Genomic DNA, 18,050 nt, shown 5'->3' on the forward strand with positions numbered 1-18,050 from the left:
GGATCGGTGTTGGGACTGGTCTTCTTTAAGATCTTTGTCGCTGACATGGACAGTGGGATTGAGTGCGTCCTCAGCAAGTTTGCCGATGACACCAAGCTGTGTGGTTCGGTTGATACGCTGGAGGGAAGGAATGCCATCCAGAGGGACCTTGACACACTTGTGAGGTGGGCTGATGCCAACCTCATGAACTTTTACCATGACAAGCGCAAGGTCCTACCCCTGGGTTGGAGCAATCCCAGGCACAGCTCCAGGTTGGGCAGAGAAGAGATTCAGAGCAGCCCTGCGGAGAAGGACTTCGGGTGCTCGTCAATGAGAAAATGAACATGAGCTGGCTTCAGTGTGCGCTTGTAGCCCAGAAAGCCAACCGTATCCTGGGCTGCATCAAAAGGAGTGTGACCAGCAGGTCGAAGGAGGTGATCCTGCCCCTGTAACTCTGCTCTCGTGAGACCTCACCTGGAGTCTTGTGTGCAGTTCTGGTGTCCTCAACATAAAAAGGACATGGAACTGTTGGAACAAGTCCAGAGAAGGCCACGAGGATGATCAGGGGACTGGAGCACCTCCTGTATGAAGACAGGCTGAGGAAGTTGGGGCTGTTCAGCCTGGAGAAGAGAAGGCTGCGTGGATACTCATAGCAGCCTTCCAGTATCTGAAGGGGGCCTACAGGGATGCTGAGGAGGGACTCTTCATTAGAGACTGTACTGACAGGACAAGGGGTAACGGGTTAAAACTTAAACAGGGGAAGTTTAGATTGGATATAAGGAGGAAATTCTTTCCTGTTAGGGTGGTGAGGCACTGGAACAGGTTGCCCAGGGAGGCTGTGAATGCTCCATCCCTGGCAGTGTTCAAGACCAGGTTGGACGAGGCCTTGGGTGATATGATTTAGTGTAAGGTGTCACTGCCCACGGCAGGGGGGTTGGAACTAGATGATCTTAAGGTCCTTTCCAACCCTAACGATTCTATGATTCTGACTTGCAAGTCTGCTTCAAATTTGACTTTTATGGCTATTTTCATGACCCAGGTCTTTGTTAAATTACAAAGAAAATCCTGAAAAGCTTGTATGTAACTTTGTTGCTTCTCTCAATAGACACACACATGGAATGAAGACTAACACTGCTGTTCCTCCCATCTGTTGGTTGTTGCTTGTCTCAGGGGTTACCTTGTCATAATGGTGTTTGAAAGACGGCTCTGCTCTGTGACACATGTACTGAGAAGTCCCCTGTTAAAATCAACTTGGTGAAGTGCTGTGATAGGTTAGCTGTCCAGACTGGTTCATCGTCTCCATTTCCCTCTGCAAAAAACATCTTTCCCACATAAGTACTAACATGCTGCGACAAAAATCACTTGATTTACTGTTCAGTGAACATGCTGAAACACTAACATACACATTCCAGATTATCTGTCACTATCCTCTGAAACCATTTCTCCTTCTCATACCTGTCCTGAAAAAAGGCACAATAGAACTAGAGGTAACAGTTCAGTAACACTCTGGTTAATACTATGCTTAAGATAAGCTTTCTCCTTGGCCCTACATCTGAGATAACACACTTTTAGCTACAGCATCAGACTAAGTTTATGTTTGAGTGATTAGTTACCAAAAACCGAAAACATTTTGTAATTTCTTACATCAGAATGCTTCTGTACAAATCCCTCCTGTTTCCCAAGGGCCACTGCAACGTGATGATGGTCATCTAACCGGGTTTCCTAGTAAAGATGAATAAGAGCAACGTAAATGTATTTTCTTTACTCTGTTTCCAGCAGACTATAAATGCTTAGAGTATGTTTCAGAAAAAAAAGCAGAGCATAATATAAAATACTATAAAGTAACTGCATTGAAATAGCAATAGTCCTTTATAGCAGTGTATTTACTATGAAATATTTTACTTAGTTTTCTATTAATTTACTAGGGTAGAAGACTGAAAATAAAGAATGCTACCTCAGGTTTTATGAAATCGAACCACTTGTACACATCATGCACATTTCTAGAACTTCCTCAAAAACAGACTATGAAAATTAGATGTCTGATCAAATGCAGCTGAACAATTTACACAGTTCTAAGGTGCAGTGCTTTGTGCTCGTCTAGGTGGAAAAATTGCTACATCCAGTTTTTAGTCATGTATTTCCCTCTTTCCTTTCATTTTCTGCATTTCCAAGACTTTAACAAGTGATCAGAACAGAGAATACAATACAGCACATTCAGCAGCAAACTACATTTGAAGTCAGAAGTTCCACCTCATTCACTTCACATATCCTTTGTGATCACGAGGTTTTTTCCATCTTACAATAAAATATAACAAACTATGCTCTTCATCTTATCTTTGCTGCTTCAGAGAAATAAATGTAAAGCCAAACCAAATACAGGAGGGAAGGAGACTTCTCCTGGTCCCCACCAGCAGCCAGCAAAAACCTTAAGGCATGGAGTTAATGAAACATCCTGAAACCACAAAAAACAGCGAATCAGCTTGCTTACCTGCTCATCTGGGGATACTGCTGTACCAACTTACACAATAAATCCAACCTCTAAATGGAAATAGACGATTAAACAAAAAAGAGAAAGAGGACAATCATACAGAATTCCTCTGAGGTAGTTGGTTTTGTTAAGATTCATCTCTATAAACCAGCAAACATAATTGATCAAAATTTGTTTTGCTCTGCACAGAACCAGAGTATTACCAGAGCTGTTCAAGCTACAGGCACGAGACATATGACCTCATTTCAAAGGCTCAGCAAAGCGATGTGTCTGGGATTCAAATTGTTCTGGATTCCATCAACAACAGACAGCTTATGAAGAAGCTGTACCTTCCTAGCAAGCATAACTGATTGCTGTGTGAATCCAGTTGGATTAAATGGTCTTAGAAGTAAAAGTTTTCATTCATATTTATTCCTGGCAATACAACAGAATTAACTTCTCTTACTGAGGCTGAAAGACTGTTATAGTTGCATACCAACAACAATTACTAAATATGTTTCAAACTGATTCAGGTAACCTCAATCTGAAATACATATTCTGAAAGTAATGTATTTGCATATAGACAAATAAAGCAAATATTTGTTTGGAAAAATACAAACAATTACTTGTACAGCACCTGTGATGCCAGGTGATTCTTAAAACCAAATGAGGTCCTCACAACATGAGGATAAATTAGGTGCTTTCTTTATAAACTGGCTATATCCAAAATTGAGGTAGGGACCCAAATAGAAGGGTCTTATGTCTCATTTAAGATTCTTCTTTAATATAAACTCCAGTAAGTGTTATCCAGTCATTCTTCCTGACTAATGGTGCAAAACTGGGATCAATAAGGAAAAAATCGTGAGTACTTAATATTTTGCAAATCAGTAATTAGGATTCTTTTTTTCCATATACCAGATCTGCTACAGACACCTATCTTTCACCTTTATTAAAATTAACTGGCACTTCATTCTTGCTGAGGTTTAACCTAGCAGGTCACGAAACACCATAAAGCCTCCCCTCTGGCAGGGCAGTGGTAAGAAGCTGGTGCCCTTGACTTGGTACAACACCAAAAATATCGGTGTGTTATCAATATTATTCTCATCCTAAATCCAAGACACAGCACTGTAGCAGCTACTGGGAAGAAAATTAAATCTATCCCAGCCGAAGCAAGGGCAATTCTGTACCAGCTACTGGGAAAAAAATAAAATCTATCCCAGAAAAAACAGAGTAATTCTGTAAGTTTATTTTCTTCAAAGGAAGTAAATGGAGCATACAGAATTACCCCAAATCTATGTTATTATCATCATCGCTCCATCCTAAAATAACAATCTGACACAAATACTGTGTCGCTTTTCACTGGGCTAGCAAAATTTCTATTACTAAACAAATGCACCTTAATAAAATGAGGAAAGTGCACACTGCCTATGTGAATAAAACATATTAAACACAACATATCTTAAAATTAGATTTATGCTTTTCAATGAAGTTTTACTGTATTTTTTCTTGTCCTTCCAAAAACAGTTGCAGGGAATCTGCCTAGCAATCTCTAGAGTACTACATGAAAACAAGTGCCTGAAGCTAAACTGATCCAACAAGATCAAACAGCAAGAAACTGTTTCTGAGCTACTGTTGTCTATCCAAGCTCAAAAATACGTGAGGAGTGAAGGAGGGAAAAGACACTTCGAACAAAACTAGGTAAAATATCTCCTTGGAAAAGGGGTCACAGTCAACTACACAACAAGGTAGTTCATTTGGTGTTTACAATGAAATTACAGAAAATTATTATTTCCATGCTCACAGAAAATTCTATGAACATGCTTTGCTCTTGTGAACAGTTTAGGGTGTCTGAACAGTGTCAACATTGATTTGCTTCGGTTCACTAGTACTTCTCTTGACCTTTTAGTATGACAAGTATAATATGGTAGATCTTTTTCTAGTCTTAATGTTTCTGAGTTACTTTTTTCACATTGCATAGTACGTTCTAAAGGCTATTTCAGAATTTTTATGTAATTTTAATGGATAAAATCCCCTTTGCTTCCCTCTTTTGTTTTCAGTAAATTAGAGTATTTTTAAAACTCAAATAAGGCAATCCAAAACCATGTGTTAATTGGCTTTTAAACAGCCTTGCTCTCTTTGATCCCCTCCTATCATAAAGATATAGGAAGATCTGAAAAGTGAGGTCATTACATTATTTTATTTGCTAAAACATGTTCACTCCAGCAAACTCAGCACAACAGGGAACACAAGGAAAACACTATACCAGTAATATGGAATTTTATAGGTGATTCTTACAGATTTCTCTTGGTGACTCTTCAGATTTCTCAAAATTAGTAAATTATTGTTTTCAGTTAACAAGATGTTTCAAGAGCTAACGATGAAATAACAAAGGACCTTTGTCTTTGATGGGCACAAAACTAAAAGAAACTTGGGAGAAGACTGAAAAAGGAAAGTGATGCTTATTTTAGGTTGGGGATTGGTAACTGAAAAACTGATTATTTTTTTCCAATATCAGCTTAATAATTGTTGATACTGAAATTAAATTATATTCCAATTGAGCTTGTATTAAATGAAACTTGATAATAAATCCATTCTTTGTAACACTGCAAACTGCCTCGTAATAAGGCTGCACTCTTGGGAAGCAGAAGGGCAAGCATGGAGGAGGAGACATTCCTCAGACAAAAAATAAATTAAACTTCTAGCAGTAATTACAAAGTAATAAGGAAAAATCAAACAATTATAAAGCATTTGAGTAATGTAGGGAGCTATCTACATCATCATCATCAGGCTATTTTAGTCAGCCAGACACAGGCATGTCATCAAAGACCAAAATTAGGATTTCTAGAACTCAGTTGATAGAAGTAGATGTTTCCTTGACAATGGCATACTGTCAGCAGCAATACAGAAAGCATTCTGCTGAAACGCATGTCAGAGTCTTTCCCAATTTGCCAGTCTGCAATTCCCCATTAACAAATTTCATGACATACTCAATTCCTAGAGAGTATGGCAATATTAGTAAGAGAGCTGATTTAATATGGGTAGGCTTTTAAAATAGCATAAAACCAGATGTGGCTATGAAATACTAAAAGGAATGAACTGTGAACAGCTCAACTAATGCTGTAAGTTAAATGTTATTGGCGCATTAATTCTTTTTTACTACATGCATAGCATACACAGAGTTTCACTCCTACACAGAACAAGCATACAGCAGAAATCTCTCATTTAGACAAGCTCTACTGGAACTGTTGTCTCCAAAAATGTAGATATTTTTGAAGTATAAACAGGTATTGTAAATTACTCTTTCTAAAAAATGCACTTGTCTAAATACCAGCAGCACAAACTTATAGCAGACTGGAACAAGGTGCCCTTTAAGGACAATTTTAAGTCAATGTCTTTTGCATTTCAACCTTTGTTTTAAGCAGCTGGATTAAAACACCTCTGGGATGTAGAGAAATGGTATTATGATTTATTAAATTTTTTAAACTCGGTTTCTTAGGGTAATGAAGTAATTTGAGGTCATTGTACAGAATCACAGAATCATAAGGGTGGAAAAGAGTCTCAAGACCATCAAGTATAACCACTAACCAACACTATCAAGTCCACCATTAAAACATTGCTCCTATTAGTTCTTTCTCTCTCTAAACTTTAAACTAAATTAGATGCTATTGATCATTTCCTACCAAATCTAACAGGATAGATGTTTAGGTGATAAGTCTTAATAACTTTCAAGAATTAAAAAAAAAACAAACAAACAAACAAAAAAACCGATGCTCTGATAGAAGGCTGAGCCCAAACCAATGTTCTGTTAAGCAAAGTCAAGATTTTTGCATCTCTCCATTCCCACAGACAGCAGCTAACCAGCACACTGGAACTTCATACCCACAAAAGTACATTTCTACCAGTTTGTAGGGACGAGTACCAGGAAACCCAAAGGAGCTGAAGACAGCTCCTCCATTTCAAACATTTAACATAAACACTAACTAATGGGGTTAGTTACTCACTAGTCCCATTCTAGACCAACTGCTGAAGAGCTTGAAAATCTTAGACACTGTTCACAAATCAGGTCTGCATATGCGTTGGTGAATTTCCTGAACTCCCTAGGATGAATTTCATTGAGTGCAAGAAGTATATTTGAGGAACATAAAAAATAAAGAGCCATTATGACAAACAGATCTCTGGGGTGGTTTTGCAATCATCAAAAATATTTTAAAATGCTGTGGATTACTATCCCAAGTTTTTATTGCTGTATGTATATTCAATGTGGTTATACAGAACAAAGGTGTAAAGATGCAATTAAAAAAAAAAGTGCGATGCAAACATATGGGTGTTGAGACTGTTCCCATTATTGAAAAAAAAAAATTTAATATTTCTTACTTCAAATGTCCACTCTTCTTCTTCATCTCCATCCAGAAGCATTTTTGTCTCCTTATACACCTTCCCTGTTTCCAGTTGCAGTGGGGACACATTAAATTCAATTCTTTGTAAGTTAAAGCCAATTCCTACTCCAATAGCCTTTAAGAAGCTTTCCTTCAAGGCCTAGAACACAGAATAAATGTATTTTATTCATACTGGCTGTTCTCAAACTGTTTTAGTTCTGAGCAGCACTAAAGACCAAATAAATTTAAGACTTATACTACTGTAAATGTGAGGGTAGAATGATGCAATTACCAAAAGAAAAAGTTACCAGTGTTATTAATACCTTGCCTAACTTTGCTCCATTATAATGAACATGCAAGCAAAATTACCAAGTGTACACAGAGATATGAACCCTTTACCTTGCTCTGGGTATGTGTTTAAAACTATAGTCATATATCTTTCTAGAAAACTCAGCTGTACAATTGTTCTCAAAGTTATTATAACATTAAAAAAAAAATCACTAAAATATAAAATTAAAATAGCATCTCCAAAAGAACAAGAAACTATAAAAAGTATACAATTTTACTATAATGAAAATAGTAACAAAACGTATCAAAAGAAAACATACAGGTTATAGCATTACAGTCTTTAGAGAAAAAAAAACACTACCCAGTGCCGATGAAACATATCCAGCTGCATCCATTCATTACTCATAGACTTGATTACACTCCACTCTGTTTCAGTAAACTGTCTCTTCATGATGTGAAAGAAATTTGGAATTGAGCTACTGCCTGTAAATTTTTCAGAGATAAGTTTACAGAAATTTTATTTACAGAAATTTTAACAAGAGTAATAACTAAAAGCAAATTAATTACATCATATTATTGCTCTAGAAAAACCTCAGAAGAAAAAACATTATGAATAATCTGAATTTATATAGCCTCAGAGGTGTGATCCTAATGATTGCTCAGGACACTATAAAAAAAAAAAACCCACTTCCATAACAGAATTACTGCATTAAGTGTGAAATGAAAGTAAAAATAATTACGTATTTACAGCATTCTCTAAAAACCAAAGTATTTAACCAGTACCAATAATATATTAGAAAATTGTATTCAGCTATAAAATCAGCACATACAGTCTTTGACATCTGACATCTTGATCTAGTGAAATTTTATAAAACAGCATGCTGTTTGTCAGAATTCATCAAGCTATTCTGTCTCCTGCCCTTGGATGCTGAGAAACATAACAAACTTTTTTAAGCACATGTAGAATAAAATATCCCACACTTATCACATGATATTAAGTCTTTTGGATTATTCTGCAAGAAAAATGCGGATAGGGAGATGCCCACAATTACAGTAAGAAAGCTATCAAGGAAAACAAACAAACATGAAGCACCAAACCTACAAATCCTTGGATTAAATTTAAGCCTCCTCTAAAAACAAGCATGGCTGTGTGGCACTGCAGCAGCTCTTTGGGGGCTACACCACTAGTCTAAATTTACTTTGCAGAAGACACGACAGACTGTGCGGTTATATTGATGCATGGTATTTCTACAACATACTGGAACCTATGGACCTTGTTACATGCATGGCTAATCACCCACAGCCTGTATCATTAATCAGCATACCATGCAATATGCCCAATAGGGCTTACAGCTAGCTAAACAGACAGTGGCAGAAAGCCATCTATTTTCTTTAGCAGGGATAATTAAAATCTGGATAGAGACAATTCAACATACCGAGACAAAATTTTTCATAGGTTATGCAATGTTCTTATTAAAATGTTGGGTGTATTCAATCCAAAACATAGTCTCCCCTTCCAATCCACACTACTCTTAAGAACCCACCATTAAGAGATTGTTTAACAAAGATGCAGATTTTAACCCTAGCTCCACCACTGATTCTGTGTGTGACTATGGGCAAGGAACTTTCCCTCTTCACATTAATGTTCCCCATCTTAAAACAAGGATAAGGGTATTAATATTAACCCTTCTCTACAATGTGGTTGTCTTCTACAGATACCTAAGCACTATATAAAAACCAGGCATTTGCAGCAGTAGTAACTGATCTGATCCAACTAATGTCACACTAAAGCACACATTCAGGTTTTTCTAACAATTTCTGTATCATACTGCAAAGTGTAATCTGACATACACAGCACACATGACATGGCAGTGACACCTCAGAGATGCTCTTGATTTCATCTATAGACTAAAGTGAAGAAAACGCCTTAAGACGGGTATTTTGTTGACAGTTGCAGTAGCCAGCTAATGGAATGATCCAGAACAATCTAAGGAGAGAATTAACCTTACTCTCTGAAGAAAATGATGATGCTAAAAAAGAAAAGCAACCACAATGTCAAGCATATTTTGATAGATTACAAAGACAAACAAAATATCCATCTGCTTACACAATCCAACTTCCCTGAATCAATGAAAAATAACAAAAAGAAATTATTCAACTTGGAGAAGGGTCACTGTCTTTCATCTCTGAGTTTATATGTCCAATTTTATGAAAAAGTTAACTATGCTGAGACCTGCTCCAAACAACTCTCTTCCTTATTTTTCTCAAGTATTTAAGACAGCAGTGGTGAGCCACCAGCCTTTCCAAGGACTTCAAACTACAGACCATTTAAGAATGTCCTGAGGTACCTTTTCTCCTCCATTACTTTCAGAGTTCTCCTCTTTCAATAACCCAAAGACTATCCAAACTACACAACCCTCAGCATCTAGAGGCTCTTGCATTATCAGCCCTTCTGCTATCCAAACCTTATCACACATAGCGAATACACTCAATACTTAAAACTGTTTAGTATACCAAATGTATATTCAAAACCATTCTGCCTTTTCACTCCTTATTTACCCCCTTTTTGTCCTAGGTTTCTTCAACTGTCCAGCTACCCTCCTTGATACTTATGTTCAAATTTGCACAGGACTTTCCCCCACACTCTAGCTATCCGTTACATCCCTCCTCTGAAAAACTCCAGAAATGTCCTCCCCTCTCATTTTCTTCTTAATACAGCACAGCACAGTTGCTTCTCTCTGAGGAATGGATTAGAGGAGCCTGGACTACTACTTTCCACAAATTTCAAGCAGCCACAGCCTGCCTGGTCCATTTCCTCATATTTGCTTCAGTATCAAAGACAGATTCACAGAATCATGGAAAAAATTAGGTTGGAAAGGATGCCTGGAGATGACCTGGTCCAACCTTCTGTTGAAATCAGAGCCTTATGTCAGGTTACCCAGGGGGCTGTCAAGCAGAGATTTCACCCCTTCTCTGGGCAATTTACTACAGTGTTTTGTTGTTCTCACAGTGAGAAATTGTTCTAATGTGGATTATGCACAGTATAGTCTACAGATAATCATCTCAGGCACAGGGCAAGACCAGGGTCGTTCACTGGACAACTAAACTTCCTATTCTGATGATAACTTTCAAAGACCTTTTTAACAATTTTTCCTGCTGTTTATTGCCTACTCTGTAAAATTTAAGCAAAGAAAGAAAAGATATGCCTTAATATTTCAATGATTTTTGTGAAGCCACAATGTTTTCTACAAGGAACATACAAAGATCGTGTAACAGAATACAGAAGAAACTAGAATGCAACCTGGAATTCTGATAGGAAATAAAAGCAAGACAAAGAAGTATTTATAAGGGTTATCAACCTGACAAATTATTCTTAAAAAGTACTTTTAAAAGACGTTTCAGATGATCTTTCCCAAGACTTGCAAAGTATTCACCACAAAAATGATACAACATGAGAAACATAGCCAGGTTTTGGCTTTACCTTCAGACTTTTGTTAACTAACTAAAAATGAACTTATTATCAGCATTTCACAGTTCACAGTGTGGTAGTTTCTTCTTCTCTACAAGATGACAGCAATTTTTTCAGAGAAATTTGGCTGCAGTGTACACGCATGTATTTATGCAAGTGGAGTTCTGGTACATAAATGCTCTAAGAGCAAATTCAAAGAAAATTCTCCAAAAAAAAAAAAAAAAATTATGAACAAGGCAAGAATGACAAAAAATTATTTCAGTAAAAAAATGAAAAAAAGATTCTCTGAAGGAACAAATGCTTTTACTGTGATGAACACACACAATCCAAATATTTCCAGAAATACTTTGTCTTTACATTGTCAATGATCAATGATAAAGCCAGGAACTCATTGAAACTTATGCAACTGTACTACTGCTTCTTATTTAACTTGCAATGGCAAAGGAAAAAAGATTCCTTTAAGATATGCCTATGCAGGTTGTAGAAAACTGCACATCTGATATCTCTGTGCTTCTGAACATCCACACACTAACAAGCTCCAGAGCAGATGCCACACAGCTGGGTACACACAGTATCAATCCAGCACTCCTTTCCCAATGTTTAGGGTTATTCCAAGCAACATGTAAATACTGAGCCAAAAAATTAGCAGGGGATAGAACTATGTGGTAAAATGTAACTGAAACACTCAAAACTGCATTTCAAGTACTCCTTCTTGTAAACCATTTCATGGCTTCTGAAAAATCAGAATTTAGATTCTAATTCCAATAAATCCAATATACTTACAGTTATCTTGCCCATCTCAGAGGCAAAGTGAGATTCCTGTAACACAATGTGCATACTTCAGAAAAAATATATTTATGTATGCAAATTATTAATTTAAATTGGTGAGCACCAGGAAATTGCACAATATTTATCTGACTGAGCATCTGACTTGGTGGGGGTTCATCACTGAACTAGAATAAATCAAATTTTGTGATTTTAGGAATACATAAGAGGTAAGACATGCTTTCATATGAGAGTTCAAAAATAAGCAGAGTTGGTAGCACAGAAAAACAGGAAGCTCGTTCCACAAATGGCTTATGATTAATGTGAAAAGATACATATCCCCATTAACTATTAAAACTCTTTAAAATAACAGTCACTTACCTTTTGCTTCTTTCTTTAACAGAATAAAAATTGTGATGGGAGTAGACGTATGAAAATATTGGATAAATCGTTAAAAAAAAAGTGGTGCTTAATTAATGGTTTAGATTCTATAGGGAATTGAGACAGTGCATTTCAGTACACAGAAAAAACAAGCCAATGGCATGGAAGTTATTAAAGTGACAAAGGGTGGGAGGGTAGGCATGAGATTTTTGAATTAAATATGAAATCAAACTTGCCTGGGTTGAGGGGATTAAAGAAAACAAGCTCCACGGTGACTGAGAGTTTTCTTGCTTTCAAAGTTATTGTATTGACTACTGTAAGTATTCTGTCAAAAATCTAACGATATCTCTTTTCATAATTACCCTCTATTAATACCTTAAAAATAAGATTTTTATTTAGTATAGAAGGCGAATCTTTATTTTTTTTTAATAAAAGCACTTTTCAGAAATGCATGTAGCTGTTCAGTCATCGACCAAGTAACTTCACTATAAACCTTATGAAAATCTAAGTTAACAACTACGAATTTTTAATGTGGCAATGCTTTGAATAGACACTTCTTACTTGCATATGCCACTTAATTTCCTAATTTACAGTTAGTATACTGTTCAAACTGTACATAGCTTCTTTTAAAGAGAAACTGGGAAACTAACTTTAATTCTTTTTAATACTCATCAGAACTATATTGCCCTTTCTCTCATTGGACAATACATTTTCATTTCTATGTTTTTATAGTTCACTCCTCACCTTTACACAAACTTATGCATTCTTTTTTCTTGCATTTGTTCACAATAGATAATATTTTGGAAGCATTTCTCTAGTCTACTGTAAACTCCACACTTGAAAATTTTTTGTTAAAGAGCATGACATCCTTTAAATACTGGAAGCAGTTCTTGTTTTTACATTTGATCATCTTGCTGAAAAGCAAGACAGTCATCTAGAAAACTCTAGTAAATTTAACCAAAACGTACTGCAGCTTCTTTTCATAACATCCAATTAACTGACAAGAATTTGTCCCAGTATCTGACTGCCTAACAAATACAAACCTGTATGTTCATTTGCATTAGAACAAAATTGACTGGATGGTTTAGCTGTTCAATGGCCTGACTTTAAAGGTCCTTTTCCCCTAGAATATGCAGAGCTCTGCCTCCTTCCCTCCTTCTGCTTCTTATGGAATAGCAGCCATAGAGGAAAGGCATCCAGCCTAACTCTGACCAGTTAGTGTATAAATTAGTTTGCTATTCACAAGGTAGAGGTTTTGTCCTTGAGACTAGGATATATTTTCATTGACTATTCTTTAATATACAGACACTTATGCCTCATACTCCATCACATCATTATGAAGATTTGAAGCCAGAGTAGTTCACAGAAAAAAAATAAATGTAAAATGAACACAGTCGTGAAGGCAATTGATTTCTTACCCATATAGTGGTATTATTCCCGGCTAATACCTTTATACTGGTGTTTTGTTTACAGTGTTGCAAACATCAGGTCAATCATAAGTCAGCATCGGTAATACAATGTGTACTTAACAAAGGTAATAATTTTCCTGTTGTACTTGAAGTTATCAAAACCATTATATACCTTCTCAAATATAGTGAGAAGAGTAGATGACTGACCTTCCTCACTTAGTTTTTGCCAGTTTTACAGTGTACAAATTGTTTTGGTCAGATACAAACTAACTAGTTTATATAGTGACATATATTCAAAACTATGGATATGGAAAGCTAAAAGCTACTACTGGCAGTTAATTGATCTACTAAGCCCCTGGAAAAAAAGAAATCTAAATCCCAGAATGTTAAGACTCCAACTGCTTGAACTGCATGAAAGAAGCAGGTTAGTGATCAAGAACTAATACCTAATCAATATATATCAATTTTCTTTCAGATGGCAAATTGGTGAAGCAACAAAGTGAAACGTGCTACTGAAGCAAAATGAGTTACTGAAGTATGAACAGATCAATCTACTTAATGATGTGAAACATGGGCTAGCTACAAATACTGCAAACTAACAAACTGCACACGATTAATATGTTTTGAGTCCCAGACTCTTGGGCTGACAGTCCTTTTGATGTAGGACACAAGCCATATTTTAAGATATTTTACTATCTCTAAGGGAAACCAAAGTAAAGTAATACAGAGAAAACATTTTCTGCAACAGGTGCCCAAATCCTAACTGTTTATTAATACCAATGAACCCTTGTACAGATGTTTAGAAACTGACAAGACAAATAATTAGCTAGCTAAATTACTCTCTTAGAAGAAACAGAACAAAGCATGTTTTTTAAATCTATTATCTCACACAGCTTTAGTGTGAATTGGAAATTGGATTTTCATTCTGTGCCCCCTCCACTTCCGGCCAGCATCCCACAACTATTCCAACATCCATCCTTGCCATTTAACGACTGATGATATGTTCTATCTTGGCATACCTCAGAGAAGCAGCATTAACTTTAAAGTGTCAGAAAATGTTGAGCAATTTGTTGAATTTGTTGAGCAATTTGTTGAATCGCTCAACATTTTTCAGACTGTAAAAACTGAAAAGTCATAAAGAGACTAACATAATTTGATAATGTTTGATATTTAATGTGCAGTTAGAATTGTTAAATCTCTGCAATACTAGAGAAACTGCTAAGGTTTCAATCACATTACTGTGATTCGGTCCAACAGCAATGATGTATAGCTATGCAACCTGCTCTGACAGTCAGTGTTAAACAAAAGAAAGTAAAGAATCAGAATGGATTACAAAGCTCTACCTCCAAAACTGCATTAGAAGAATCACAGTTTTGACAAAGAAAAGTCACAAGCTATTAACTGGATACCTCACACCTGATCAATTTACAGACAGGTAGTATATGGTCTGAAATAGATATTCGTTTTTTGTCACTGTTCTGAATCTAAAAAAAAAAGTCAGATCTTCTCAAATTTTGTTCAGACTACAGCACACTCTTACATGTTCTATACCAAACATGTAACTGTAATATATACTTGCCATTGAAGAGCTTACTGACATCATCACACCTGCATCCAAGGGCATGGTTTTAGCTTGCTTTAGAGAAAAACCATATTTAAAATACACGGGGTCTTAATCACTAAGATAATTCAGGAACCTTGAGTCCTTTTGATGAAATGTACTTAATTATAACTAAACAGTAATAGCAAAAAAAATATAATGAGCAGTAGTAAAATAAGAAACCCCTTCTCAATTTGTCTACTTGAACGGCTATACCTTTTATTTGCTTAAGCTCTTTCCAAGACATTGTATGACCACATCTAGCAGAGCTTAAAGCTGCCACAGCATTTCAGCAAAGAGGTAAATTACCCCATGGAAATGACATTTTAATCAGTTTTTCATTATAGAATATATGAAACAGTTAAAGCATGCCATTTTATCCAAGCAGCAAGAACTCCAATTCCTTTCAACATTCATTGAGGTTACAATGCATCACACTAAAAATAAACACAAAACCCAAAAATCTAAATAAATATCAAAAAATATTTTCTTTAATAAAGCCATTATAGTTGTGAGGACACAACTACAGATGTTAAAAAAAGTCCAAAAAGTAAACATGCTCAGATCTCCTCAAAGGTAACAGCCATTTAGGAACATAACATGTTTTAATAGAGCTAAATGATCTTCTGTTGCTCTTTAAAATTACAACAAAAACCTCAAGATGTTGCTAGTGCAACAGCACCTACATATAAGATACATGCTTGACCATCTATAGCCTTACACTACAGTAGTATTATCAAGCCACCAGATCTCAAACATTTTATGAAATAAATTACTAGAGGACCTTTCTGCACAGAACTATTATATTGACTGACACCTCTGACAATTAATCCTTTGCTTAAAAGTAAGTATTTTAAAGAAAGTCTACCATTTCATATCATCTACTACTCCCAGAAAAAAGACAAGCAAAAACCCATTACTATGAGGATGACCACTCAATGTCAAAACTGGATCACTTCATTAACTTTGTTCAATTAACTCTCACACTATACAACATAAGTGTGTGTGCATATACATGTGTATATATACACATGATCTGCATATATACATGCATACATATATTCAGTGTTGCTGTTAGATGCATAGTCAGAAATTCCAGCAGAATGGGGATGATGCCCAGCTTCTATCTTTGTATTGAATCAGATACACTAAAACTAACATTATCCTCATGGTATCGCTAATAGTAGCTACTGAACAATAAAAGTATTAAGATAATAGTAAGAGGAAAGGGTAGGCACTTTAGTGAAAATGTGATTATATGAGAGTATTCCCATCTCTAAGAAACCAGTACCACTGACAGACCCTGGGGGTGCATGGGGATCTGCTTGGTACTTGGTATACAATGTTATATTGGACAAAAAAGGGGAGGGAGGGGGAGTGGAGAAATGCCAGTGCTCAGTAACTAATCTTTATCTTCCACATGAATTTGACTACATGATTCACACTTCCTAACACCTCCTTGCTTTGACTAATGCAATTTCCCCACCTTCTTCCCCCCAAGGAAGCTGTGTGACCTTAGAAAACACAAGCTGATTCAAGCAGAGATGGCTTCTCTGAAAGAGTCCAATGTCTTCTAAATTAGGTGTTTGGTGTGGAACTGGTCCTCAGTATTGAGATACACACACTCTGGGACTATGTTCTTCCACATCATGCTATCCTGCTGCAGTAATGAAGCCACTGAACAACTGAGCTCCTCATGATGGCCAAAGTCAGGACACTGCAGAAGTCCCAGAATATGAATCTCACAGCCAGATGCTGTAAAAATGTCCCTTATTTTCACACTTAAAACATCCCCACTTCTGTGTATAGACTGCTTTCTATACACAGTCTTTCCCCTTCAAAATGAAGTCCAAAAAACTCTGCAAGATGACATAAGTATCAGTGTCCTATCTAACGACAGCAACCATGTAAGAACATCCTTTATAAAACACCTTGTAAAGCCACTTGTTTGTCTTGTCAGCAGCTGAAAGACCCACAGACACGAGACAGGGGTCAGCTAGTCATTCAGCATGTTGTCCTCACACATCCTTCTCCCCATCAACACACAAGCCAATTGTTGCATAGCTTCAGACCAGCCACTGCAAGAGCTTTTACCCAGCTAACAGGGTATATAAGAAGAAATGCCAGAGGAAGATTAATATATTGTAACTGACAAAAGCAAAGCACTGCCCGTAACTGAAAATCTGATGAACTTCAATTGTCCATTGACCTGTATCAGTTATATCTACTTTTGTAGACACCATCTCCAAGCGTTTGCTATGTTTTTATTATGTTCTATTAAATAGGAAGAAGATTTATGTATTCAGTAGAAATCCCAAAATTTTAAGGGACAGGAAAACTATACAGGGCATGGAACAATATTTTAATGCACTAGACGACTGGATTTTTCATCAAAATGCAACACAGCACATAACTCCTAAAAATTACAGCACCAACCAGATATAAGGCAAAACCTCAGCTGCTTATAGAAGTAGCAAAAGTCTCCTGGTACTAAAATTTCCTGAAAACCTGAGATGACAACCTTACCTTAAGTGAGGAAAATACAAAAACACCTTCTTAAAAATCAGAATTTTTCTTTGAAAAGAAATGCATCAGGGAAATCCAGTTGAGGGGTGGGTTGTTGGGTGTTTATTTTTTGTTTTTTTACAGTTTTTTTTTCTTTTTTTTGCGTTTCTGAGGGGAGATGTTAAATATTTAATGCATATTCCTACCGCTTCAAAAGGCAGACTAAAAATCTGCAGATCTCTAAAACATTGCCTTCCAACCTCAAAACTAACAAGAGCTCCAAACTGTAATTCTTGCACAGACAACATCCAAACAAGGTTTTGACAACACAGAGTACAGACAGCTTCTATTTTCCAACTTTTGCAACAACTCCATCCGTAGAGCTGAAGCTACTGGAAATGTGCCGTGTTAGCAAAAAACAAATTCCTCAAAAAGCAAATTCCTAATATGTACAGAAAAATTACTTAACTTTGGGCCTCCTGACACATCTTTCTGCTAGACTTCCTTAATTTGGAAAGCCAAAGCTGACTGTAATTAGTGTGGGCTGAGAAGCGCTCTTAGTTCTGTTGAAAAAAAAAACAACAAAAAAAAACCAACAAGCAAACAAAAAAAACCCAACCCAAAACCAAAAAAAAAACAACCCAAAGCCCCAAACAAACAAAAAAAAGCAAACAGAAACTTAACAGAAACTTCTCTTTTGCCTCTCATTCTGAATGTATAACTTCATTTCCCAAAAGACCAATTAAGGAATAAATTGTGGTTATTGTAAATTAGGTGTGCAGAAGGATATTTCAGGAAAACAAAAACAACA

At 36.3% G+C, this 18,050-nt stretch overlaps 1 protein-coding gene across 3 annotated transcripts in view; it reads right to left on the reverse strand.

Moving 5' to 3' along the window:
* AASDHPPT (aminoadipate-semialdehyde dehydrogenase-phosphopantetheinyl transferase) overlaps positions 1-18,050 on the reverse strand; it is a 28,540-nt gene that overhangs the window by 2,435 nt on the left and 8,055 nt on the right. For all 3 annotated transcript variants that reach the window (XM_062615328.1, XM_062615326.1, XM_062615327.1), the window contains exons 3-5: positions 7,472-7,593; positions 6,821-6,982; positions 1,624-1,701 (exon numbers count right to left, since the gene is read on the reverse strand). In XM_062615328.1, coding sequence (XP_062471312.1) covers positions 1,624-1,701; positions 6,821-6,982; positions 7,472-7,593 — 362 coding nt within the window. The remainder of the gene's footprint in view (positions 1-1,623; positions 1,702-6,820; positions 6,983-7,471; positions 7,594-18,050) is intronic.

This window comes from Pezoporus occidentalis, unplaced genomic scaffold (assembly GCF_034315485.1).
Source record: "Pezoporus occidentalis ecotype Australia unplaced genomic scaffold, CSIRO_AGI_Poc_V1 ctg18, whole genome shotgun sequence".
In the NCBI taxonomy this organism is placed as follows: Eukaryota; Metazoa; Chordata; class Aves; order Psittaciformes; family Psittacidae; genus Pezoporus; species Pezoporus occidentalis.